Source organism: Phaenicophaeus curvirostris, chromosome 18 (assembly GCF_032191515.1).
Source record: "Phaenicophaeus curvirostris isolate KB17595 chromosome 18, BPBGC_Pcur_1.0, whole genome shotgun sequence".
Classification (NCBI taxonomy): Eukaryota; Metazoa; Chordata; class Aves; order Cuculiformes; family Cuculidae; genus Phaenicophaeus; species Phaenicophaeus curvirostris.
Genome location: NC_091409.1, coordinates 6,978,188 through 7,005,523, shown reverse-complemented (window position 1 = coordinate 7,005,523; position 27,336 = coordinate 6,978,188). Strand labels below are relative to the sequence as shown.

At 40.7% G+C, this 27,336-nt stretch overlaps 1 protein-coding gene across 8 annotated transcripts; it reads right to left on the bottom strand.

Annotated features, from left to right (window-relative positions):
* Positions 1 to 240: 240 nt before the first annotated feature.
* Positions 241 to 21,346, bottom strand: ARFGAP1 (ARF GTPase activating protein 1). 8 transcript variants are annotated; one of them, XM_069871959.1, is made up of 16 exons: positions 21,252 to 21,346; positions 20,497 to 20,628; positions 20,000 to 20,084; positions 19,244 to 19,307; positions 18,262 to 18,371; positions 16,680 to 16,851; positions 15,408 to 15,508; positions 14,586 to 14,675; positions 13,863 to 13,959; positions 12,397 to 12,453; positions 11,535 to 11,567; positions 10,361 to 10,390; positions 8,416 to 8,472; positions 6,405 to 6,464; positions 5,138 to 5,214; positions 241 to 4,698 (listed from the first exon to the last, which is right to left on the bottom strand). In XM_069871959.1, exons 4-16 carry the CDS (start codon positions 19,301 to 19,303, stop codon positions 4,344 to 4,346), a joined length of 1,299 nt encoding a protein of 432 aa, XP_069728060.1. In that variant the 5' UTR covers positions 19,304 to 19,307; positions 20,000 to 20,084; positions 20,497 to 20,628; positions 21,252 to 21,346; the 3' UTR covers positions 241 to 4,343. The 8 variants fall into 8 exon arrangements, with proteins under 8 accessions (XP_069728060.1, XP_069728059.1, XP_069728063.1 ...); XM_069871958.1 differs by having other exon boundaries at positions 19,953 to 20,084; positions 21,252 to 21,345; XM_069871962.1 differs by lacking the exon at positions 6,405 to 6,464 and having other exon boundaries at positions 5,138 to 5,208; positions 19,953 to 20,084; positions 21,252 to 21,345.
* Between the last annotated feature and the right edge of the window lie 5,990 nt (positions 21,347 to 27,336).

Genomic DNA, 27,336 nt, shown 5'->3' with positions numbered 1-27,336 from the left:
GAATAACATGCATGACATTGGCCCAACAGGACATAGCCTCATGCCTTCTCCTTTCCTCCAGCCAATTTCATACTCATATAGTAAGAATACTTTTCCACTTTCTTAATTATAAAGCATCCCACTTTGAGTTTAGCCGTGATGCTAACCAGGTGACAACTAGCATCACACAAAAGCTACACCAGCGCCGCTGGGTTTAAAATGAACTGAAGTCTCCTGAAGGAGGGCTAAACACCATCCTGCTCCATATTTCTTTGCTTTATTATAATGCTTCTTAAAAGATGACATCGCAGTTCAAGTTCGGTACCACTCTACAGAACAATGAATAGCGTTCACCGAAATTGTCATTCCTGTGAACTTCACAAAAAACACATCAGGAAAATTAAAGATACAGTACTCCATACTGACCAGGTTTCTGCTGGCATGAAAATGAAGGAGGGCTCTACAGCTAGAGGATGTCATGTCATCATAGTTCAATTCTTAAAATGGACATTGAGATGTTCCTTGATTTCTATTTAAATCACTGATTGCTCAAGACTCTCTCAGTAGGGTTACTGAAATTTAGTATTGCCCAAGTAAGGTGAGAACTGAAATATCTTAGTAGACTCCTGTTCCCCAAGAGGACGACTGTATCTTTAAATGTATCCTGCATTAAACAACAAAGGTTTTACCTAGACTTGTTAAGTTATTGCACAGATCATTACACTGATAAATACATTATGAACCCATGGAATGTTACAGTCTGGCCTGGAAAATAAAAGGAGCAGCATTATCCTTGAGGTCTGAATCACAAGGGAGAGCTGGCCAAGCACTTCTTGAAACATAATTCTTTACAGTTTTAAGACACAAATGGAACATTTTAAAATAAACCTTAACTCCTAGGATTAGGTTCCTGTTCCAGGAACCTAGATCTCCAAGACTTTGACTCTTTTGCAAGTGGCATTTAGTTACAACTTCTTGAAGGTTTTCTTGTATCAGAAGACCTGTAGGAATCCAGCTGCTCTATATTTTCCAAAGCTAAAGCCATACAAAGAAATAAAACCGTTTGAAACATCAGGAAATTTAAACCAAGCACTTCAATGTCCAGTTGTTGTGGCTGTCATTTCACCTACTGGGCTCTCTCCTGACAATTTGCTTGTACAACTTAAAATGGTTAAAACACGGTATAGGATTGAAAGGGAAGCAGAGCCCTGTTCATCCACCAAACAGGTGAATCACACCAGCGTCACACAGTGACACTAAAGCCTTGCCAACCCTCATGCTCACTCAGATTCAGGGCAGTATCTTCCCTCAGATAGGGCCTTCAGCTCCTGCAGGCTGCACTCGATGCCTCTGCTTACAGAGTTCATGATCAGGCCAAAAAAGAATTGGTGGGAGAAGGGGGATTAAAAAGAAGTAACTCAAACACTCCCTCCACACATGCACTTTGATGGCATGCATTCCACCAAACTGCAGAAACTTCCCAGCCATCTACTCTAAAAAAAGTAAAACCCAATAATACAGAGGCTTTGCAAAAGAAAATGCCCTCACTTTATCGTCTCCTCCAGAAGATGTAGTAAAGTGTTCTGATTCAGACAAGTCATAAAAAAATACTGATTTGCCTTTCAAACCGAGACCCACTAGTATACTGGTTTTGTGGCTGCAGTCACACTTTGTCATTTATATCGGCTTTAGCTACGTTCTATTAACACCTTTCTGGGAGTTGTAGCATTTTGTTGCCTCTCTATAGCACAGCAAAAAAAAAAAAAAAAAAAGAGATAGCAACTTTCTGTCACCATGTCCTCAACTAAGAAAAATCATTACCCAAAGCTTCTGCCCGAGTAGGACCCTGGCTGTTTAGTTTAATTTAGAACTTGAAGTCTCAAGAGATACAAAAATAAAACCAGAAGAACAAAACAAATGGCTCATGCTGATTGTAGCTGCAAGTGATACAGAAATAAACCAGTTTTCTCCTAGGCAAACCACACAGCTGAGGAGAACGTGCATGTACACATCACAATACTGTTGATTGAATGGACTGAAAAAGCTTAGCCTGCAACGAGCTATTTCAGGAGGTTTATGAAAGAGAAACTAGTAAGTTTGTACATAGGAAGCTGAATCAGCTTCACATCACTCCAGACAGACATCAGCAGCCAGGCAGTGCGACCCCATCGGATGGATTTTGCCATCACCGCTGCTGCGACACTTCACAAAGACAAACCTTTAGTGGAAGATGGGGCAGCACCACCTCCAGAGTACATGCGTTACAGTTCCATTCTGGGCAGCAGACAAATGACAAGCAGCCAACAGAGGTGTAGGCATAAAAATACAGAGTTACATCTAACATGCAATTAAGCTATGAGAAAGGTATATTCAGAACTGAAGAAAAAGCAGAACAAAATCCTTGTTTTACAGTCAGGCTGTAAGGGTCTGCTAGTGGTACCACGAGCAGCATTGTAAACTGAGATCTCTTGTGTCTTCGGCACTTCCAGAGGGTCAGCAAATGCTTCAGGTGCCTTGCATGGCTCAGCCTAGAGCAATGCTTGGGGTGCGAGCAGCACTGGGTCCTGCTGCACGAGCTTCAGACACCACGCTGTTGGGAGAAGTGAGGGGAAAAGAATCCCAACCCTGCAAGACAGGGCTAGAAAAGACTAGAAAAATATGTTGTTCACCATCTGAAAGATCCTACTAATAGAAATGCAGAATCAGTATATAAACAGAGCTACTTCTAAACTTAAGCCTTTAAAATCTGCTGCTTTTGAGGCAATTCATGATTTTCCTTCCTTTTTACATATTACTATAAGCTCAAAAACTTCTGCAAGGAGAAAAAGAAATGAAGCATTATTTAAAGTAACTTTGACAACTGAGGTTGGCTGGTTGCTTGAACAGATCAACTCATTTTAAAAAGAAAAGGCTCTTTAAGTATACAGTAGGATCTAAAGGATCTACAGTAAAGAACATGGTGGTTGTAAAGCCAACTACATACCATCAGGATTTGAAGTTTTAAAGTGCACCGACTGGTTTTGGGCTAAGTGTACATTTACAACCCAGCCCCCCAAAACAGAGTGGGATACACAGGAGACCTTTGTTGTTAAAGTCACCATTCTTCTGTAGAAGTTATGGTTTGCATCACGCAAAGCAATTTGTTGGGTCAAAACTGAGAAATAACCGATTCTTCAATTCCATCCCTTAATGCTAACAAGGAGCTCCTAAAGTTTCCAAAATAGTGTTTCTTTAACAAGATACAGGAAGAAAATGTGAAGAAATACATAACAGAAACAGATATGGTTTGACATATTAAAGATTAATTTGGAAAACATCTGCCTAATTTAATTTTACTATTAAATCCAGACACCTATTCATGTTTAAAGAGACTTGCTGCTAGCCTCTCTCCTCAATGCTCTCATAGTTGCCATCCATGTTTTGTCATTGGAATCTTTTTATGAATTTGTTTCGCTGCCAAGTTGCCAAATAGATGTCCAAAAGGCCATAAGCAGCTGAAAGATTTCATCTTTATCAGAATAGATAAAATAGATGGGTAGAAAGAAGACAGATTAAAAATAGACTGTATAAAATACTCAGACTGGGGGAAGGGTATAGGTAAGGAAGGAGATGATCACAGCTTTGCATTTTATCTGTGCAAGATAGCTGCACTGGCTGAACTCTTAACCCATTGAGCAAGAAGGGTGAGTAGAGCCCTTCTGGATCTTCCTTTCCTTGATAGCTCAAATCTAGCTCTAGATGCCTTATCAATTCTAAGGGGAGAAAATAAGTTTTAAAAGACTTAAAAAAAAATTCTCATAAAGATTAAAAACAAAGCTCCAATAAAAAGTATCTTAAAGACCATCTTGAATTGCCAGACTTAATACAGTCAGAGCAATCCATAAGGCATTTGATCTAGATCTACTCAGCTGCAGTTTGCTTATTTAATGGCTATCTTTTCAAGACACACCCTGACTTTTGTTTGCATTAAACATCTCAGGTCACCTCAAAGTACATGAGGACTGGATGAACACCTATTAACCTACACATGCAAGGTTGTGCCATGAAAGCATGCTTGCACTGATTTTTTTTTTTTAATTTTGAACGTTCACGTTAAGGAAGTCACTGTATCCAGCTCCAATAGTGCAAGGAGAATATAGTTATCACCACCCCTAAAAGAGGGGGAGCCACCTCTATATAATAAAAGATGAGGATGCTACTTTTTTCCTAAACCAGGATAGCAAAAAGGAGAATGAATGGGAAGCACAAAAGGAACAGATCAGGAAGGTCAACCAAGATACTCCAGTTGCATGTGAAACTCTCTCCCCTCAATCAGCCAGCACAGCCTCCCTTTCCTAGCTGTGCAAAAAGGGGTTAGCAGAGTTCTACCATTTCTGGTTATCCCACCCATCATCAGCTGAAGACACCTTTTTTGTTGCCTTAGGAGGTTTTTTGGCCTTGCTCTCCCCTCCTGCGTTTTCCCAGTTGGTCTCCCAGTTTTCCCAGCTGTCACTGTTACTGTTCTTGTTGTTGGAGACTGTTCCTGAGCCCCACACGTCCCAGCTATCAGAGCTCTTCTTCTCTGTGGAATTGTCCACATAGGTCCAGCTCTCGCTGCTTGGAGATTTGTGAGCTTTTGGTGGATCTGAGCTGCCAAAGGTCTCCCAGAAGCTTTGATCTACAGCATTGTTCTGGTAGCCCTCCCCTCCACTGTTCTGGTAGCTGTCTCCCTCAGCTGGTCTTTTATGGGGAGGAAAAACAGAAGGTAGAAATAAATTAATAATATAACAATAAAAAAAAATATGACAAAACAAAAAAGTATGACATTGCCATTTGCTTAAACAAAACTGAGGATGAAGGCAGAACTAAATACCTTGCTCCAAACTGCAAAAGCTTATATATTCTAGTTCACAGATTTTTGTTACAAGTCTTAAGTAATAACAGACCCAGGGTGGGAGATGGATATGCGTTAGGAAAGAAGTAAAACCAAGGTACTATGCACTATATTCTCAGTTTAACATCTACCGTACACAGATTGATTCTTCCTGTATTACATACAGGAGGACTACTAGTAAAAACAGAATAATTGCTTTATGTTTAAAAATTACTTGCTCCCACAAGACACATAGGAGATAAAATCAGGTGTTTGAAAAGACACAGAAAAAAATTTAAAAAATACCTTTCAGAATTATCATCTGGTTTGCCAGAAAAAAAAGTGGTAACATCGCGCCATCCCTTACTTCCAACTCCCTGAACCTAGAGAAAGAAAAAAACAATCCATTCATCTCGACTGAGCCAATACCTCTTCCAACAGCAAAAGCCACCACACATTCCCCCCCTTGTTTAGATAAAAAGAACATATTTCATCAGAATTTCACCCACAACTTATTAGTATTTTTGATGGGCGGTTACATGGTTGGTGTAAAGAGCATCCATTTGACAGCATTATCCTGCTGGGAGATATGGAAAGTATCTCATGTTTAGCTTTTTCACCTGTCATTGTCAGTAACAGCTTTTGAATTCTCTCCTAGACTTCCTTGATAATAACGCTGGAATTACTCCTGCCATAAAACTAAACTTAAAGACAGCACTAATGTTCTGATGTTACCACTGCTCTAAGTAGTATTTCTATTTCTACAGTTGTACATAACTGTTTTCACCCCTTTTCAGCAATATTACTTCACTGCCCATGTACGAGAGGATGATAGTTGAGTTCTAGAACAAACATGAATGCCAGAAGAATCTCTTGGGGGTTACTATGGACTGGCATTGGATTAGAAACACAGATTCTGAAGCAACACCCAATAAAGTCACTATTCTATGTCACAGATATGGAGGATGAATACCAGAATTCAGACTTAAAGTCACCAGGCTATGAACAGGACAAGTAAGATCCCTTATTTTATTCAAGTATTCCCAACATCTAAGGCACCAAGCTGATATGTGACAGAGCTTCCGGTGCCAACTTTGACAGTGCCAGAGAGATAGATCCTCCTAGGCAACACTGTTCAACTTATCAAAACAGGTATTGTGCAGGACTTGTGTACTCAGCATCTGTGGAGAGCACTTACCACGTTACCAAGCAACGAGAGCAAAAGACAACAAAGAAAAAAGGTAGAGAACATTAGTAAGTTTAACCATACCAATGTAAAGCAAGCTGTCTCCATATTCTCTAACAAAGGTTTTCTTTTTGTACTTGGAACACTGGCTATCTTATAACTCTACATCACGCCCTCTGTGAAACTGCTACGAGGACTGCATCCTACCTGTGCATTTTTCTAGCACCCCAACAGCAGGACTGCACATCAAAAATCACACTTGAAATCTTCCTGTATTTGACACAGAGACTAAAGCTGCCTCGAGGTTTTGTTTCACTACAAGTATTTCAGAAGAATATGGAGACTGGCTTGCTGTTTGGCCTCCGTAACAGGCAGGCCACTTCATACCTTGCTGGCCAACTGCGATACCCCCACGGTGACCTCCTCAAGTATTTTCCCCTCTTTCACCTACATGAATCAAAATATTGGTAATTAGCCATAAACCAGAGCATATTGAAGCCTTAAGACAAGGTGACTTGTGCTTAACAGGTAAAAACAAAGTGTAAAAAACAAAAACCCAAAACGGAAAGTGAATCAAAGTAAAAATTAATGAAGTTAAGAAAATGACATCTGAAGTCCATTGGTCTCTCATGGAGTGAACTTCAGTCGTTTGAAATCTGTGGGTATTTGCCACTGACCTACAGTTTGAAGGTGTGATCACACCAATGCTGAGCACAAACCCACCAGTACAAAACATCTGCATATGTGACATTCTATAAATATATTTTACTATATAAAGTGATTTGGTTTGGAGAGATTAGAGCCTATAATCCATTTATTTTTTACCCTCTTTATTTAAATATCTTAATATTAAAAGGGCTTTGAACTTTGCTCAGCCAGAATACAACCAGTGTCTTTCACCATGTCACTTGCTTTGGAACAGCTGCCTTTATCTATGCCAGGCAGCAATTACTGAATACTTACTGCAGAAAGTAACATTTATTTAGCACTAACAGCACAACATCCTAAGGGAAATAAACTTTTTTTTAATACAGTATGCAACATTCCTCATTAATTTGTCCTACAAAATAAAAATCAGCTCAAGGAAATGCACCCTAAAAATAACCCTGAAAATAATGCACCTAAGCGCTCTGATGATTCCCTAATTCTAGGCAATAGGAAACCAATTAAGAGTCTTCTCCTGTGATTTCAAATGCTACGTACAGAATATTGAATTAATAAAGGTAATGCAAGAGAAATTACTTTCTAATGTGATTAAACCATTCTTTTCAAACTGAAAATTAATCCATATCCCAAAGTGGTGGCACCGCTTCTCTCCCGAGAGCAAAAGCAGTCTGCTTTATCAAAACCAAGGTATTTTAGGAAAAGGTAGGTGGGTCAGTAGAGCATCACGCTCCCAAAAAAAGGGCTTTTGCAAAACCTTGGAGCTGATCCAAAATTCTAGAAGCAGAGTAAAATGCAAACCAAATGGGAAAGTTGTAAAAGTACTTTTTGAACATATGAAAGAGGAAGACTTTTGACACCGAGGAGAATCTTTGGCTATAATTTGCAGCATCAGTGATCACCGGTGACTTAGGAGGATGCCTTTGCTTTGGTTGCACGTGCACTAGTGATTGTCTGTATTCACTCAGGTCAGCACATGTGCTTTCCTCCAGCTGCTCTTGGAAGTGCCCTTAGGACACAGGTTTGGTCACTGACAGTTGTGAAGGAAGAGGAAAATGTGCTTCCAACTGGTTCACTAGAAACCAGACAGCAACTAGAACAGCTCCTGAAAATGTTACTTTAGATCAGACTGTGTATGAACACATGCAAAATTTGGTAGTAGCTACCAGAATACACTGAACAAATACCAAATAAAGATTGCAACAATATGTTAATTCTATTGATAAATTGTCCCCACTCATCTTAAACACATACTTAGCCCCAAGTTCTACAGCCCCCAATGAGGCAGCAGATGAACTACAGTGGCTCAAAGATGGTTTGTTAGATTAAAACAATGATGGCAGGTCAGTAGGCAAAAAAACACTATAAACATAACACTCAAGGATACTACTAACATTTTTTTATTAAGTAACTGATTTCTATACCTATTTAGGGTGCATTTTCATCTTGTCCCATCTTCCATCATTGAAAGCATTACATTTATAAAATGGTACCTAGTGGGTAAAGTGTTACAGACTCTTCTGGATACAGGTAAGATTGGTGGAGAGATATTGCTCTCATTAACTTTTCTTTACTAACAGACTGCCTTTGAACTATCTGATGTCTCCCCTTTGCTACTGTGCCAATACATGAAAAAAAAAATCACTGATAAACTGGGCAGTTGTGGCAGGAGGAAAACCACTCCCTAAATCAACATAACCATGTTCTGCAAGTAATTTACTTGTTCTAAAGTTACCTTTTCCTGTGCAGGTTTGAGAACATTTTCATTTAATGACTGACCTAACTCTGATGCCTATTTAAAAGCAAAACAAAAAACAGTGTCAGTTACATTTTCCTTTAAAACAACAAAAAACACCACACCAAAAAAAAAAAAAAAGCCAAAAAAATCACAGCTAACATCTTCTGCAGGCTAGTTTCTCAGAGGTATCTTCAAAAACACACAAAGACTTAAGCTTTGATTCATACAAGCAGAATGGGCTGAAAAGCACACACAGTACAGTGCTGCAGAAAACATTAAAAGAAAGTAAATTAAAACCAGATGCACACAGTAATAGGTTGCTGGAGATGCCCAGAGCCCAAGCAAAATCTGACCTTGCACTGGAAGCAGAAGCAATGGTTCAACCACCAACAGCCTAGAAGATGGGCCCCTTGCTAATGCCACAGCTGAATGTTTGGAAGAACTCACCTTATTCTTCCTTACTAATGGAATTACATGTAGAATTAGATCTTTTTTTGTACATTTTTTCACCCATTTTTGTCTTGCAGCGCTGCTACTGTCACCTATTAATACCAGCCCAATTGCTTCTAAGCAATAAACAAGAGGCAAAGCTGTGACAGAAGATTTCTGTAATCTTTTTCACAGCTCCAAGTTTTCAGGGACAGAAAACAATGACCTTCAGAAATCTATTGCAATCCAGAACAAGATGCATGAGCATATGGCACCTCAGAGGCATCCTACAAACACGTATGGCCACAGTCTAAGTCACAAAACCACTTCTGTAAGACAATATTGACACCGACAGCAGGGTTCGCAAATGCTTCATGTGAAATCATTTCTTCCCCTACCATAACAAACCCTTGATTGATTAACTTGTTCACAATTGCCATATTATCCTAATTACCTTCTGAATTAGCCCAATTAATCCAAAAGGGCCAGTTTGCTTGTGAGACAAGCATTATTCCAAAGCATTAGCAGAGGCTAATGAAGTTTCATTTCCTAAGAGCCTATATCTTATCACGAACATTGGCTGGGGTGTGAGCCTTCATTCGTATCCTTCCTGGGGATGGAACAACTCAAGCATCTTTACTTCACAGATACCCAGGTGTCTAAAAAGCCTCTCCCTTAGCCCCAGCAATACTAGAACCTCCCCTCTTCCCAACCCCCATTATCTCCACTACTTCTGCCCCTTACCAGTTTAAAACTTATTTGAGAAGACAAAGGCAACAGGTAACCCCATTTCCACCTAGTTAGAAACGTAAAGGCAAATCATGTAAGGCTTCTTTCCATTGGAAGTGAGGCTAAAAAGCATTAAGGAAAAACAAGAAAAGGTGGTTTTCATCTTTGGAAAGTCCTTCAGAGCTGATTAAACCTGGCAAACTGTTTATACTGTATAAAAAAACAAAAGTGTAGTCGTTCACCAAGACTAATAGTTCAAGTATGCTACGTGAAGTCATAGCTAGTCAGGAATAATTCCCACACTATCCCATTTACTCAATCATATTTCTGTAAATAAAGGAAAGACTTGGGTACAATTGTGTTTCTAGCTGAATCATCTTCATCTTTACTATCACTCAATTTAGGATAACATCTTAACCTCCATTACAAACACTATGTAATGGGACATTTCTTAGAGGGTCTGCCTTCAATATCCCAGGGTAGTTCTTGGCATACTCACTCCTGGGTCAGACATGCAAATGGAAATCCTGAAGTCATCTGTGTTTATGAAGAGCATGGACAAAAGTTTAGTTCATCTCTGAGAGTACAGAGCTTAGATATCTCTCTCCAATTCGACCTCATTTAAATAGGTTTGAAGAAACACTACTGGATGAAACACACAACATTATTCTAAATGGGTTTGACTCAAGGCAAAAAAAGAAAGGACAGCTCAAGAGCAAATGCACATATTCAGCACCAACAGTGACAAGGAGTCCATGCACAAGAATATACGCGAGGGTGTTACCGGCTCTGGTTGCTGCTTGTAGCCCCAAAACTTTACCCAGACAGCAAGAGAGAAAGAGCAAGGAAGGTAGAAGCAGCTTTTAGCAAAAAATTGGCAGCAATTTTTCAGGCAAGTTAAGTAGCGAGAACCTTTTCCAGCTTTTTTATCTACTGACAAGACAAACAGTGAATATATTTGGCCACTGGACACCAAATAAACTTTTAAACAATATATTACATAAAAAAGATGCTAAATATCTTCTACAGAGCAAAAAATCAGATTTTTCTGTAAGCAAATTTAAGCTTCAGTAACACAGCTTAAGAGTTTAGAGCACCATGTTGCTGTGGTCCTTGTCAGTAGATGTGATGACCTTTTACACTTATTATATTTACATTTTCTAATCATCCTGAAGGAAAAGTAGTTTTTAAGAGGGAAACTTTTTAAGAGGGAAACTGCCGGAAGGCGTGAAAGAAAACAACTGGTAGAACATTTTCACATAAGCCAAGCAGCAAATACTTTAATACTTAAAAGCCTTAAGTTTGGGTGATTTAACAAGACATTTTTGCTGTAAAACATGCACAAGTTAGAGCAGTAATACCCTACTGCATACATATATCTGAACACCAACACTGGCAGTTTCACATTTGTTTTAAGCAGCAGCATCCTACGTGTGCAGGAAAGTGTGCCAGGCTACTGCTAGAGGTACGAGAAGAGTTATAGCTCTAAGTAAAGCTCACTGTATCCTGTATTAACTCAAGTAAGCCCTCTCTCACTCAGAACTTTGGTTCATTAAGTACACATCTTACATCTGAATTTAAAACTTTTCCAGTGGAACAGATTTTTTTGTGTCAGAGCCTTGTGTAATTCAGGCCTGACTGTCGCAGGGTTCCCAGAAATAAAAAAAGGGTACTTCAACTTTGCAAGCATGAATTAAAGGATTTTGTTCTACTGCCTCTCCAATACACCTGATGGTTACACACAGCAGAGTATCACTGTTCCTTTCTTGCTTAATTCAATCTCTGTAGATGATTACAATTCCCACAGAAATAAAAGCTAGAATCTAAAAATTTCTGTGCACTGCAAAGGGAAAATACACTGGTCTTGTGATGATCAATTCCAAATCAACTGATGCAGACAAATACATGACATTTAAAGCCCATTACAGTCAATAAGACAGAGCTAAATCTATAATCACCTTTTGACTTGCTTGAGATCCAAATCTGGTAGCCTGTGAAGAGAAGCAAATATATTTCCGTATATTAGGAATAAAGCCCTTGGTTTTAAATACATACATTTAGAAATGCTGCATCGTCCTCCCCAAGTTGAATGGACCTTTGCCAGAATTTCACAGTGAACAGAGAATATCCATATTACCACCTCTGGCATTCCAGATTGCTCTGGGAAAGGACCCATCTTTCTCAGCTTACAGGGTGTTCAATATATACCAGACCTTGGTGAGGCAGTGCAGAGGAGTAGCAATATTTGTCTCTCAATGTCACCCAAAGTAAGAGATAACAGTCATACTCAGAAGTTTAAAAGAATACTAAGCAAAACTGAAAAATGTATTACACATAATTTTCACAAAAATATTCAATCCATTTCCACCATCGTCTACATAAAACATAGTAAATTTTTCTCTCCTCTGGTTTTGGTTGACATGTAGTTCAATGATTGTGTCCTAAACCCACAAGTTTGTGGAATATACAGAGGGTGAAGACCATGCCTCAGTTTTTCTCAAAGCGTCCCCCTCCAGGCACAACCTCTGCCCAACAAGCTTCCTATTTAAACCAACACAAAATGCTTTAGTTAGACAGAAGTCAAAGGAAGGAAAAAAAAATATTAAAACCATCAGCAATTTGTAACTGGGTATTAAATTCCTGATGGGCTTAATTGGCACAGACTGAAATTCCTGCTTTATAAATCAATTTTTTTTTTTGTTTCTGAAGGAAATATAGAAATGGCAGTTGAGTTCTTTCTTGATGTCCTTGATCACTATTAAAACGCTAACAGAATCTCTGAGTTTACAAGAATTAATGAAATACATTTTGTTTACTTACACCCTCTTTCGCAGCTGAGGCAATTTTGCTGGCTCCAGTTGTAAAACTGCTCCATCCCTTTAAAGAAAGCAAGAAGGCTGTAAGCTACATGTAAATAATAATAGTGAACAAGTGTTTACTATTACACGAAAACCTTCATAGACAGAAATTGACTCTTCAACAAGTAATTCTCATAGTTTTTATATTACACAGTCAAAGGACTCAAGGCAAACCTCAACCACAATTATATCTATTCTTTACAGAACGAGTTGGGTGGTGTAGTCAGCGTGAATTCTACAGAAAATGCTCCTTCTGATACCTAACAGCAGAAAAACACATCTATACAAATGCAACACATGTAGGAAAAACAAGCGTATGCAGCAGGTTCCCTTACTAGGATGAATATGCATGAAAATGTTTGGTCTCACTATAATAAATGACTTAAAATCGCACTGCAGTGTGTATCTACAGTCACAAGAGGGCATCTTAATCATAACTTTCTAGAGGACCTTGTTTTCACACAACGACAGTTACCTGGACTACACGGTGTCACCTCTCCTTTGCTGTCTGAGCACATCTGCAATACATTACAGATGTGGTTTCTAACCTGAGCTCTCTGGCCTACAATCTAGGGCATACCTAGGGAATTGCCATCAGGCCTACGCTAAGCACCCTGTGGGATCACCTGGAATGCTGTTCAAAGGCTCAGGCATTGTCTTTTCCTATTAAGTCCTAAGAAGAAAAAAAATAATATCTTTAAAAAAAGAAAAACCCAGTAGAACCTGATGTGGATATTTAGACAGATTATATGAGGAGACTTCACAGAACACTCCTGGCTACTAAACGCAATAGAAAACCTCATGGTATTTCAAAGTGACTCTGTCTCCCAAATACTGTTCAGCACTTAATTTGCAACCTATCAAAGCACCAATGTGTCCCCAGCTGCCTCCAACTTCATTCCTGTTTTATTTCATGGATGCATCTTTCCCCATCCCTACTCTAATCGCAACTGTTCAACCATATGCTGTTATCTCTTCCCACCCTGTCACAAGCATTTTGAGTGTTTTCCATCACTGCTCAGGGCTTCTGGCAGCCATGTACACACACATTTCAGTTCTGAATGTACCCAATATGGTTAATCTATTTAGAGCATTACCAGCCTAACTGCTATTCCCAACAGGTAATTACTTTTCTTTTTACTCTCCAAGCCCTGTTGAGTATTAGTTCTTAATCCATTGCTATATCCTCGTTTCCTTACTTCTATGAACTAACACCTAATTCCTAAGGTTTTCTCATTTCTCCCGTTGTTTCACCTTTTAATGTTCACCAAGATCATCTTCATTCTTTAGAACACAATCAATACTCTGCAACTCTCTATCTACTTGCAGCCTTGAGTTCCTCTTCTTTGTTTCTATTCTCCCATAACAGAGGATAAAACAGGATAAAATAGTAATTCAGGTCACAGAAAACTTCAAGCATTTCCTTACCGAGTACAATGAAGACATGGCATTATTCAGGAAGTCATCCTCTTTTTTCGGAGGGTTTACTGTGTTTCCAAACCCCACATAGCGATTCTCTTGGCCACTACCAAAAGAAAATGAATAAACAGTATTTACATTAGCATTACAAGCATTAAACAAAAGCAACAAAAAAAAAAAAAGCAATTCAAAAGACCTGAAGCACCTAGCACCCAAAATATAATCCCACTCACTTCATAAAGCTGTAACACCAACAAGGATCCACCAGGGAACCCCCCTTGCAAATTATAGTGTCCCCCATGCAAGTTACTGTGGTCTTAATGATTCTCCACGCTTAAGAGATCAGTGATATCAGAAGTCTGATTAAACCCTAACAGTGATACATGAAAACAGGAAAAGAAAGAAAACAGTGTTAGCTTTCTAAATGCCTATGATTCACTCAAATCACTAAGATACTATAAATACTAAAAATTCCTAGTTTAGAGCCCACCACAGTAACATTTTGACTTACAAGCTCTTTCTCCAGGGCTATACAAACATTTTTGTTATACAAATGCATTAAGAGGCATTTCCCTTCCTCTTAACCTTTATCGTATACTACCAACATGCTTTTAAATGTAACTTAAACTTAACAAGTGAATCAGAATCACAGCTACATAGCTGTAAAAAACATCCTGGTCTTTGTTGTGCTAGAAGGCCAGGCACTCAAGAAGTTAATAAATATTGCATTACCCTTGGTAGGAGTTGACATCATCGTTTAACCAGTCTTCAAAAGCCTTGTCAGAAGAAGCAGTTGCAGTCTGAGATTGTCCAGCAGAACTCCTGAAATGAAAGATTTAAGAGTCAAATCATGTAAAGCAAAAACCACTAGCTCAGCAGTGCAGCCTGACATATATCATAATACAGGTGCAAAATTGATTTCTTTCGTCTGTCAAGTAGGGCACTCTAATGCAACCACTAAAAGCCACTGGAGTACTGAATGAATAAAGCCATAGCAGACCCAGACACAGCCAATACTACTCAAGACTACAGCTGGCCCCTGAACTTGCAGGATGATGGCCAGGCATGAAGCACGTGTTTGCTCGACTTACAATCACGTTTGCAGTTAATTTCATTCTTCAGTGCAAAGAAAAACAAAAGCAGAAAACAAAACTGCTGCAGTCCAGTTTTGGTGCTCCATGAGTAATGAGGACCATAAGCAAAGTCTGTTTCTTCTTCACTGGCACTGGATCACAAACTAGAAGAGCACTGCAGTTAAAAGGCTGTGACACCCTATGCAAGACTGACACCGTGACTGGACTCGGGTGCATTACAAAGAAAGACAAAATCCACATGGCTTGTCCTCTGCTCTCACTCACTTGTCCCTGCCATGGTTTAAGATTCATGTGGAAGGGGCAGAAATTACTGCAGAAGTTAAAGCCCTGCTTCTTTAACTTCAGCAAAAGAGATGCTTGTTCAGACAACACCACCAATAGAATAAAAACAGCAGACTTTCAAACCTCAGGTTTTGATCCTGCTGTTGCTATATCAACGTTAGCTAACAAGAATACATACCGATGAGTGGAAGAGAGAGACATTTTAGGCTGAGGTGGGGTCCAGGTCCTGGCAGGAGAAGTTTCAAGGGACCATTCCTTGCCTTCAGCTACTGTAGCTACCTGGAAGATGTAGGAAAATAATCAGAATGCTAGGTCAAAGTTTTCATGCAAGCTATTCATGGCCCTGTAAAGTAAAGACAGGTCATTTTCCAGTCTGTTTCCAGCTACATAGATCTATTAATTCATGTTTCCACAAGAAACCAACTTTTTTCTGATTCTCAGGCTAGTAACATGGAGTTGAACACTAGTTTTATTTCAGGCAACTGATTTTAGGCAACTTCTTCAAACAGGCAAATTTAGTTCAAAGAGGGAAGTCTAGATTAATACAGAGATGTAAGCACAAATCCCAGAATAAAAGAGGGATAGGAAGAGGTGGATTTATACTGTAGCACAGGGTGGCTAAAACTCACACAGGTAATTTAAATGCCCTCTCTGCCTCCTTCAAAGAAAGAGCCTGAGCTACATCTCTTCACCCCATCCTGCTCCTCCAATCCAGGTCATCACATCAGCAGGTTAATAAAAAACTTCCAAAGGCCTTCCCACAGGAAATCCATAGCACTCCATTTCACACACTAAAAGGCCTACAGCACAGAACTTATGAATTCTTTGCTTTCAGCAAGATATATTTAGCTGACCATCTCCTATTCCTAGCAACTTCTAAAGAGGCAAAGAGACAAACAACAAACTTAAAAGCTGCATGGATGTCCCAGCAAGAATGTACCCTTCTTACTACCTCCATGGTCACTATAAAAAAAAAAAGCATCCTTTTAAATCCCCAAGTTCAAGTTGTTTGTCATTTCACTTTTGGAAATTCCAAAACCCCAAAAAATGATAATGTCATTACAACTACTAATTTGCTTGTTTGTAGGACTGCCATTACCATTTTGGAACTAGACACACAAAAGATTTATCAGCAATCACTTTGATTAGAACTGTACTACTGAACTAGGGGAGTGTCCGCTGTGGATTGGGACAGCCCCACTACATAACCAATTGCTTCTAATCACAGCTGTGAAAGTCTGAGCCACCTCAGCTAAAGGCAGAAAAGAAAGTTGCTACAGAAAATTCTTACATGAGTGGGGAAGAAGCACGCTTAGACTTAGACCTTTCAAGAACCATTGCAGAGGTTTAAAAGGTTGCTACCTCCTCCCTCATTCCCTTCAAAAACAAGTGCTTACAAAAATAGTCTGATGTTTTCAGAGAGGAGGGGATGAGGATGCGCACAACTGACCTGATCTCTAAAAAGAGCTGCAGCTTTGCTGTTGTACTTCTCTTGCATTGACCAGCAGGGATCATAATCATCTTGAGACTCCAAGAACTCTCGGAATTTGCGATTACCTCCAGCCTTCATTTTCTCCAGCTCAATATCCTTCCATTTGTCCATGGTTACAGAACGCACAAAACTGAAAAGCAGGTTTAAAAAAACAATTAAAATCACAGCTTGTTATTTCCCACTAGATCAGCAGGGACCAAAAAAAGGCTTATTACAACACATTCCAAAAGTTTGGAGTCAGAGCACACTCTGCCAGTACAGAAAGACAGATCATCATATGACAGTGGTCAAATCCTCACCAAAATAAACTAAGGTCATACCCTTTACTGACACTTAAAGGAGGCAGCCAAAAGGCAAGTGGCAAAAAAAGCAGCTTTCTTCAAGTCCAGAAATTAATCTGACCCACTATCTAAAAGAAACTTTTCCTGTACTTCTTTACTCTGCAGTTTTCTTTTCCTGTCCGTTTTCAACATTACATTTATATTACCTGCACATCAGGTACTGACAGCAAAACAGTTTCAAATAGCCTACCCTACAACATGACCTCATGCCTGGGCATTTATGACTGCAGGAAGCATCTCAACTATACTTTGAGTCATAAATTCTTGCTAACGCCCATTAAACTATATTAAAAAAAAGAAAACACAAACTACCACACAAAGTGCAAACAATGTCCTGTTGTTAAATATAAGGTTATAAAGGAGGAGAAAAGTGAGACATCCGCAAGAAGGAAAAACTTTATCTTGATCAATTTGTTTCTTTTTGTCCCTAAAGAAAGACTCTACATCACATCCTCATCTCAGTCATTTCACTTTTTCTTTCACACAAAATACAGAATAGTTCCAAATCCTAATTTTCTATGCAACTTCTACTAACGAGCTCCAAATCACCTCTTGAGAAGCAAAGTGTGTACTTCTGAACGGCCTCCTTGCTTTGGTGATTTGGCTCCTGGACTTTCTTTCCCTTTCTCATTTGACTAACTATGCCATGTTCTGCCTCTATTGTATCTACACATACTGTGAGTCTCCAGAACACATAAGTTCTTATTCCATAGATTCCCATCTCAGCTGAGTAAGTTTCTCAGAAAAAAAAAGTCTCCTGGACAGAACAGAAATGTGTTACCACTTGTATACACTACAGAAACATCCTGTAAGCATATCTTGACTTTTTTTGCTCAATTTTCAAGCTGCTCTAGCACTACTTCAGTTCTAAATGGCAAAGATTATACTAGATTAAAAGAACAGAGCACAAAGACCAGTGCAGTATTACCAAACACCACCACACAACCTCAAGATGTAGCTGGAGGTATTACTGTCTAGAACTGGGCATAACAGCTGCACCAGCACAGCACACACCCCAGGTTACAGCTAAGGCACAGAGAGCAAAGTTCACTTCAGAGAGAAGCTTGAGGCAAAACTACTAGTGAAATGTTGGAATCGAGACCTTCTATACCCTCCCCCCAAAACAGTATGGTCTGCTCATAGCCATAATGCACTTGGAGGTAACCCAACTCAGTCCATCATATGCTTGAAAGGCTGACCTGAGGTGAACTCCCAAGCCTCGGTGTTTTCCTGAGCACTCAAGACAGATCCAAATTCCATAGGTCACACTCACCCACTGGGGATTAAACGCACCGCATTCAAAACAGACCTGCAAGAGAAGAACAACTGCCTTTAACACTTGGTCATGACTGGTCCAGGTGACGCAGGACAGCTCAAAAAGTCAAATCACAAAAACACTACATGCACAAAATGATTTCAGAAGGGAGAGTTCTTAGTGTTTGGAAACGATTCCTATTCCTTCAAATATTTATTTACACAGTACAGAAATAAATAGTCATTAACTCACCTAACACGAATTATAAAAACTACTGAACTGACTACCAGTGAGGTAACAGATGAGCAAATTGAAATTAATGAGCAAAGGATTCAACTTGATTTCATTTCCATATTGCCGTAAAGGAGAAAGTAACCAAACTGAATTCTTGAGGTTTCCTTGGCAAAATAAAGATGCAACATTGAAAGTTTGGAACAGTTATTCAGTCATGCCTGGCAGTAAATGACAGCAGATCTAAGCAGAGGTTTTTCTTAAAAAATCCCTTATTGCTCAAACAGTAAAATCACCATTCAAGGTTTAATGCACTGATGTATATAAAACTGAACCTGTCCATGGGCTATCACATTTAAAGTGGCATACAATCTAAGCTACTTGAAATATCTCTTTTTAATTAAGCTGTGCCCAAGACATCACTTGTTCAATAGATTCTGGGAGTTACAGCATTACTAGAACTTGTTGAAAGACTTGGGCCAAATATACAGCAATGTATTAGAATATACATATATGAATAAAAGTTACTGGAACTCACATGAATATGAGATATCCTAAATTATATGTTACCATGAGTTAACCATGCTAATGCTATAAGGATGAGCACCGTAATGGAGTGTAACAGACATCTGGAGTAGGTAAAATGAAAATTCCACTTTACAACACTCATCTAAACAAGATTATAATTTTCTCACATTGTTCTCATCTTGTGCTCTGACTTCCTTCAGAACTTTCCTTGTTCTTGGACTCGCCATAATTCTGCAAAGGAAGAAAAAGAAAACCTAAGTTATAGTCAAGGATTTGATACTGGTAAGATGTTCAGTACCTTACAAGCATATCTCTATGAAAGACAGCTTGCATTCTAAACCACTGCATTGCAGCCATTTGTACAGGGAGACAAAACAAAGCAAACCCCCAAGACCCCACAGAAGTTTCCTTTTCCATTTACTTTCTGTGTAATGGGGGATTTAGTCATCTTCATCCATCCACTAGAAAGGTGTAACTCAGAGCTGAAAAGGAGCCGAACATGGAAATTCTTCCATGGCATATGTTGTATTCAAACAGACTCTTAATCTGTGCTGCTTCCAGACCTGCCTCTTCTGACAATTCATAATCATCCATGATTACACAGGACTACATGCATACAGCTAAACAGACCTAAGCAAAACCAGCACAAACTCTTACACTCGAGAGTGCTGAACACACTGCCAAAAGCGCACTTTGCTATAAGGTACAAAAACATCATGATTTTTTCAGAAGTATTGAGTTTATCACTTGAATTCTAAGAAAAAAAAGGCAACCTAACAACTCCTCATAAGACTTTTTCTCCAGACCCTTCCCCAGTCTCCTTGCATGCTTTTAAAGCTGAGCAGTTTTGCATAATGGGCAGCACAGGTTCCTTACCAAGAGCTTCACAGGGGCACCAAGCAGGGCCACTTCTTCCCACACACCTGCACTATCTGGATCCAAGCTGAGTCCCGTAGAACTCCCTCAGAACATGGCCAGATTCCCAGTGAGCACACCAGCTTCTCCTTCCTAGGCAAAGGGAAATAAGGGAATAAATTAAATGTGGAACTTGGGGGGAGGCTGTTGTGAGGAGCTCAGGCCTCTGCCATGCCAGAGGGGCACCTCCTGCCTTCCCTCAAGCAGATCTTGTTCCAGGAGGGAAGACGGGACACAAATCTGTTCTGGAACTGCCGTAGAGCCAGCTCAAATGCAACAGGGGACCCAAGCTAAAACATGCAAGGGAAACGAAGTACTGACACATCCAAATATTTCTAATTAAAGCAAAAAAGGAGTTATTACCTAAGAGCAGGCAAGATGACTGTTCTGTCCACAGTGCCACAGCCAACCTTTCATGAGACTTTTCCTCCAGACCCTTCCCCAGTTTTCTTGAACACTTTTAAAGCTGAGCAGTTTTTTATAGTGAGCAGCACAGGTTCCTTACCAAGGACCTCACAGGGGAGGGAAGGAAGTCCACTTCTTCCTGCATACCTGGAATATCCTAATCCAAGCTGAGTCCTGGGAGCCTCCTTCAGAACATGGCCAATCTCCCAGTGGGCACACTGACCTCTTCCTCCTAGAGAAATAAATAAAAATGGATAGATTAAATGCAGAGTAGCAGGGAGGCATGTATAAGGAACAGCTCAGGCTCTGCCACACCAGCAGGACACCTCCTGCCTTCCCCCAAAGTAGATAGTGTGTTAGGAGGGGAGACTGGATGCAGTACTGTTCTGGAATGGACCTAGAGACAGTTCAAATGCAACAGGGCACCTAAGCTAGACTGCGAGAGAAACAAATTTCTGACACATCCACATGTCTCCAGTCAGAGCTGAAGAAGGAGTTACTACCCAAGAATAGGAGAGTTGACCCTATGAAAAGCAATGCTTTCTGTCCACAATGCCACAGACAACCTAACATGAGGCTTTTCCTCCAGACCCTTCCCCAGCATCCTTGCACAGTTTTAAAGCCAAGCAGGTTTGTGTCGTGATCAGCACAGGCTCCAAATATCTCCAATTAGAGCTAAAGAAGGCATTACTACCCAGCAGCAGATGAGATAACTCTAGGAAGAGCTTTCTGTCCACAATGCCACAGCCAACCTTACAAGTCATCATAAGACTTTTACTTTATACCCTTCCCCAGTTTCCTTGAATGTTTTTAAAGCCGAGCAGGTTTGGGTAGGGAGGAAAACAGGTTCCTTACCAAAAGCTTCACAGAGGAGAGAAGGAGATCCAATTCTTCCTGAACGCCTGGGATATCCCAATCCAAGCTGAATCCTGGAAGCTTCCCAGCCAGATTCCTGATCTCTCCTTCCTAGGAAAAAGAAAATGAAGGGACGAATTAAATGCAAAGGGGGGGGGAGGGGAGAGGCTGCTTTGAGGAGCAGCTTAAACCCTTACCACGCCAGCCAAGCACCTCCTGCCTTCCCTAAGGCTCGTCCTTTCGCAGCACCCGAAGGAAGGAAAAAAAAAAAAAGGAGGAAAATCCCACCTAGCAGGGGCACAAACCCCTCTGAACCGGGGGCCCGTGTAAGCGCCCCGGCAGCCCTGACGCGGCAGCTCTGGCTCCTCCCTTTCCCTTTTTCTACGTCGAGAGGGCAGAAAGGGATTGTGGGTATTTGATTTAACCCTGTGCTGCCCGGGGACGGGGTTACTGGGGGCCGGGGGGTTCGGTCGAGGCCCCGGGGCCGGGTTCCCGGCCCCGGGGCCTCGACCGAACCCCCCGCCCCCCATGGATTTGTGGATCTGGCCTTATTGCTTTCTACAACTACCTGAAAGGAGGTTGTGGAGAGGAGGGAGCTGGGCTCTTCTCCCAAGTGACAGGGGACAGGACGAGAGGGAATGGCCTCAAGCTCCCCCAGGGGAGGGTCAGGCTGAACATTAGGAAAAAATTCTTCACAGAAAGGGTCATTGGGCACTGGCAGAGGCTGCCCAGGGAGGGGGTTGAGTCCCCTTCCCTGGAGGGCTTTAAGGGACGGGTGGACGAGGCGCTGAGGGACATGGTTTAGTGTTTGATAGGAATGGTTGGACTCGATGATCCAGTGGGTCTCTTCCAACCTGGTTATTCTATGATTCTGTGATTCTATTCCAACATGGTGATGCTGTGATTCTGTGGGTAGCTGTGTCCATAAGCCCCTCGCATCCACGAGAAGATAATGGGACCTGAAATGTGCCTTCATCGAAAGGACAAGGCGCGGGATGGAATATAGAGCCCGTTCAGCTTAAATCATTTGCTCTTCCAGTTAAGGAGAAAAGTGGTCTCTTCTGATAAGCACCGCTATTACCTGGTAAACATGAACTAACAGGCGATGAGGTTCTCATTCTACAGAGGCTATATTACAGGAGCTAATGAGAATATTAAACTTTGGGTTTTCTATATAATTGGCAGGTAATCATAGAATCACCAGATTGGAAGAGACCCACCAGATCATCGAGTCCAACCATTCCCATCAATTACTAAACCATGTCCCTCAGCACCTCGTCCACCCATCCCTTAAACCCCTCCAGGGAAGGTGAATCAACCCCCTCCCTGGGCAGCCTCTGCCAGTGCCCAGTGACCCTTTCTGTGAAAAATTTTTTCCTATGTTCAGCCTGAACCTCCCCTGGCGGAGCTTGAGACCATTCCCTCTCGTCCTGTTCTGCAGTGGGTCTGGAAGGGCACACATTGCAGATTTAATTCTGCTACAGATTCAATTCTTGTGTTGCAGACTCAATACTCGTGTTCGCAGCCTCAGGGGAGCAGTGTTGAGCAACGTTTTTTATCTGTTGTGGTGCAGGGCTAGGAGACTGATGCCTCCTGTGGTCCTGATTTACCAAACATGCATGTTCCCACTCAGTCTGAGCAGCAAACTCTTGCAGTGGCAGCTTTGTCTTTCTGGGATCAGAACTGCTATCACTAAAGAAGAACAAAATAGTGCTTCTGTTTTCACTATAGCAATAACATTGCTCTCTGCCCTGAACCAGGAGCCATCCCCAACCCGTGATGTACAGTGAGCAGTAAAGAACTTACCTACGTGAGCGAAGGCTGCAGGATGGGACTGTCTGGTTTTCAGCAGGAATTAAGGGAAGCCACAAACATTTTCTTTTCTTAGCAAGCAAATAATTGCACACCATTCCCAGGCAAGTCCAGTTTGCTCTGTTCCCGGAATTTGGGATGGGTGCATAGCTCTCTTCCCATCTCTGCAATGTGTGGCAATTCTCTATTCTAAGATAACAGAAAATGCCAGCAAAAAAAAAACATTTACAAAGGCATTCTGCATTGTATTCCCTACTTCTTCCCTTTCTCTAGTTATGAATCCATTCGAGCTTGAAACTAAATTACAAACATTTTTAGCACAATTGCCATTGTTATTATAATTGTCAGGCACATATGAAATGTGCTGATAAGGAACAAATTACAGGATAAAATAATGAAATATAGGGCAGGCGTAGTCTCTTTGAGCTGTTCTCCATGTTAAGATTTTTCAGATAGAATTAATTTTTCTTGGCTACGAAAGAATAATACTCAAACACGTAAAGGGCAGTCTGAGAGCACAGAAAACAACTGGAGCCAAATTCTGCAAAGATTTCATAAATACGTGCACCGTAATTGCAGTGAGGAAGACTAATGGCAAGTGAAAGCTTATTAACCTACCCGGGGTGCAGTTTTGCTTGCAAGTTAATGATTTCGAATCATGGCTTTGAAACTTCTTAGTTAAAAAAAATAAATCTCTGGAAAAGGATTTAAACAGAAGAACATTCATTTTCACTTTTTCTTCTTTTACAGACTTCCCAACCCCTTTCTAATCTTATTAACTAACTTGATTTCAGCCATTAAATGTTATAGTACCTGACATAAATAAAGTGGTCACTCAGTTTAAATTCCTCAAGAATAACTGAAACATATTCTTCTAGAATAGGTGACAGTGTGAGCATGAGGTTGGGAGGGATTCCTTGTAACTCTTCAAATATTAAAGGAAAAGAAGAAATAACAAAACCCTATTTTGACTTGTTTATTAACAACAACGTGGGCTGAATACAATATTGGGAACTAGCAGCTCTGCTGGTGGACTGAGAAGCCATGGGTTTTTATTGCCTTTTTCTCTCCCAGCACACCTGAGATTAGCCAGTATATCAGAATAATGTTCAGGATGTCACAACGTTTAAATTGAGGGGGAACAAAAAGAAACCTAGATATCTTTGTTAGATAAATCTATTTAATAAATCTGAAGAGCAAGGAGCAAGTAATAGACCTGTTTGTATGATAAATGTCACCATTCCAGTTCTGTGTTGTCATTACTTATGACTTATGTGACTATAACTGTGTGAATAATAATAAAATCCCAAACTCAGCCCTTTTAGCTCCATGAGTAGCCTTGTTAATTGATGGGAATGTGATAACACCCTTTCCTGCCAGGGTTTTTTGGTACTTTTGCATGTTGCTTTCTCCGATCACACCCTGTGAATGGCAAGCAAGTTGTCACCCAAGCCACCAAAGACTCAATCACATTTTTAACTTAATGGGCTTGGGAACTAAAAGCTACTTTGGAGGGTGTCTTGTTTTCGTAAATCTTGACAGAAGCTCATTCCTACTAATGTTATGTCACATAAAAAAATTAGAAAAGTAATCTATAAAATGTTTTCTGCTGTGGGCTGAAACATCAGCTCAGTTGTTACTAAATGTTTAATTTTTATTATTATTTATTATGCTGATTAAATAAGATGTATTAATTATAGCAGTCAGGGTTGTTGATATTCATTGCATTTGGCAGCCACAGCAGGGCAACCTTACTCAGTTACAATGAATATCGCCCTTAGGTTGTGGAAATGCCACATCACATGCAAAAATCCTCAAATTATATGAGGAGTGTTACTTTGTCCTTCCTTTTCAGCTAAGAAACCTGTGCTTAAGGGCTTTTCTGATAACTTGACCCTGGAAAAATCTGTAACTATGTCTAATTACCAGTACAGCCCTACTGGTCAGGCAAGAGAAGCTGGAGTTGAGGCAGGAGTTTAGTCCTGCAACTGAAACAAGAAGTTCTTCCTACGCTATGGATCACACGCTGCAGCCTCTGGCACTGAATTTCATGTCCAGCTCTTCAAAGCACAGACAAGAGCAAGAGAGTAATCAACCCCCATCCTTCCACTGCATATTTTTAGGAAATCCACTTATGATCTGAGCTCACCATGCCCACTCCTCCATGCAGCTCTGAGTGCATTTTAATGCCTGCATTGCCACTATTAATCAGGAATGCAACATCCTCCCATTATGTTTCCCCATAGCCAGAGATGAAGAAAAGCTCCAGCAAATGCTTGTCTTTGGAGACCCCTGTCAGACCTACCTGTGCACAAGTTTTTCATTTCAGGAATGAGTCAAAATTTGGAAAGTTTGCATATGAGATGCAGAAGGTAAAAGCAAAAGCTTTTATTTAACAAATAGCTATTACCACACATGGCTTTAATTTTGTGTTAATGTCACCTGTGTGTGTCCCATCACTCTATCACTGTCAATCAAAGCTACCAAAGCAGCCATCTAGCATGGTCTGAGCAGGACGAAAAAGCCTGGAAGCGCTGCTAGGTGCCTGAATCGACTCTGTGGATATTCAGAATGAACTTTGGGAGGCTAGTTCAAGTGGCTTATTTCCAAGACAATTAATTCTTTCTAAAGGAAATGTGTGTAAAAATGCCCCTGGAGCCTGGTGGCACCTGACACTGCTGACTTCTTAATACACATTAGCTCTCATTGGCTGGGATTGGAAGGAATACCACTGGAAACATGGGAGAAAAGTAGCTGGTTTGTTTATGCATGTGTTTGAATAGCTTCTGATGGCACTTTTTATACCTTCCTTGGGGCAATACCTCTATACATCAGCTCCTGACACTGTACACTCATGCATGCACTGCTGTAGATGTCCTTCAAAAGACACTAAAAGAAGCTTGCCATTAACTGCTTCTGTTATCACAGCATATGAGACTTTGTAATCATTTGAGAGGAAAAAAGGATTCCTAAGCAAATGGGGAAGCAGTTTGTCCAAGAGTGCCCTAAGCCACTGCCCAAGATTGGAGACTGCTCTCTCCCTTTTGGCTTTTTTTGTAATCATACCATTTCAGAAATGCAACTGTTGCATGGAAGCCCTGAATAATCACTGAGTGTCAATACCCAGGGGCCTTGGCAGCTGCATTGAATTACTTCTTGGTCACACTGCCTAGTGAAATTGCAGCTGGAAATGTGGCTGCTATAGTGCCAGCTACTCAGATTGCATGGGCAGAGATGCTGGGGTGTCAGCTGTGACAGCTTGCTTTTCCTGCCTGAATTAACCCTTCAGGCACTCCCTCCTTTTCACTCCACCTGTGCTGGGTACCCGGGAACACTGACACGCAATCCCCAGAGCTGCTATGACCCTAATTTGAGCAGCTAATGACCCTAATTTGAGCTGCTATGACCCTAATTTGAGCAGGAAAAAAATTCTTCACAGAAAGGGTCATTGGGCACTGGAACAGGCTGCCCAGGGAGGTCGTTGATTCACCTTCCCTGGAGGGGTTTAAGGGACGGGTGGACGAGGTGCTAGGGGGCATGGTTTAGTGTTTGATAGGAATGGTTGGACTCGATGATCCGGTGGATCTCTTCCAACCTGGTTATTCTATGAGCTCTTCCCAAAATAATTCAGTAGCTGTTTCATACTCTTGGTCTCCAGACTGGGAATTTCTATGAATGAAAAAGACTTCAGTGCTGCTGCCTCAGTGAGGTGATGGTCAGTGGCACAAGGCACCCTCCTCAGACTAAATCTGCTGGCAGGTTCCAGAATGTTTCTGTCCTGTATTTTTCCTTTATAGTCAAGAAGAAGTGACAGAAGTGTTATTCGAAGGGCTACTTGTGGGAATTCATAGCAGAATTGTCAGGGCATCTTATTAAAGCTGTAAAGTGTGAATTTGAACCTTGACACCATTGTACTGGTAAATGGCTGCCTCTGTGTTTGATCCAGAAGAGGAATAATACCAGCTATTCCTTCATGCAAGCCCTTGATCATACAAACAAGGTGACTGTATCTGCTAGATGTGGGCAAATTGCTCACCTTGCTATTATTCTGATACACCAGAGAGCTTTGTGAGTCTGCTTTCCACCTCTGCCATCCTCCACTCACTCATCAGAGCGATGAGAATTTGTTGTGCGGCTCAGCAAGCTAGTACTAGGGAATTAAAAATGTGGAATGTAGATGATGGTGGTGTAGAAATGCCAAAAAGCCTGATTAGGAGCTGCTTTCCCCCCAACATCCAAGACTTCACAAGGATCAGAGAGAAAATGACAGATT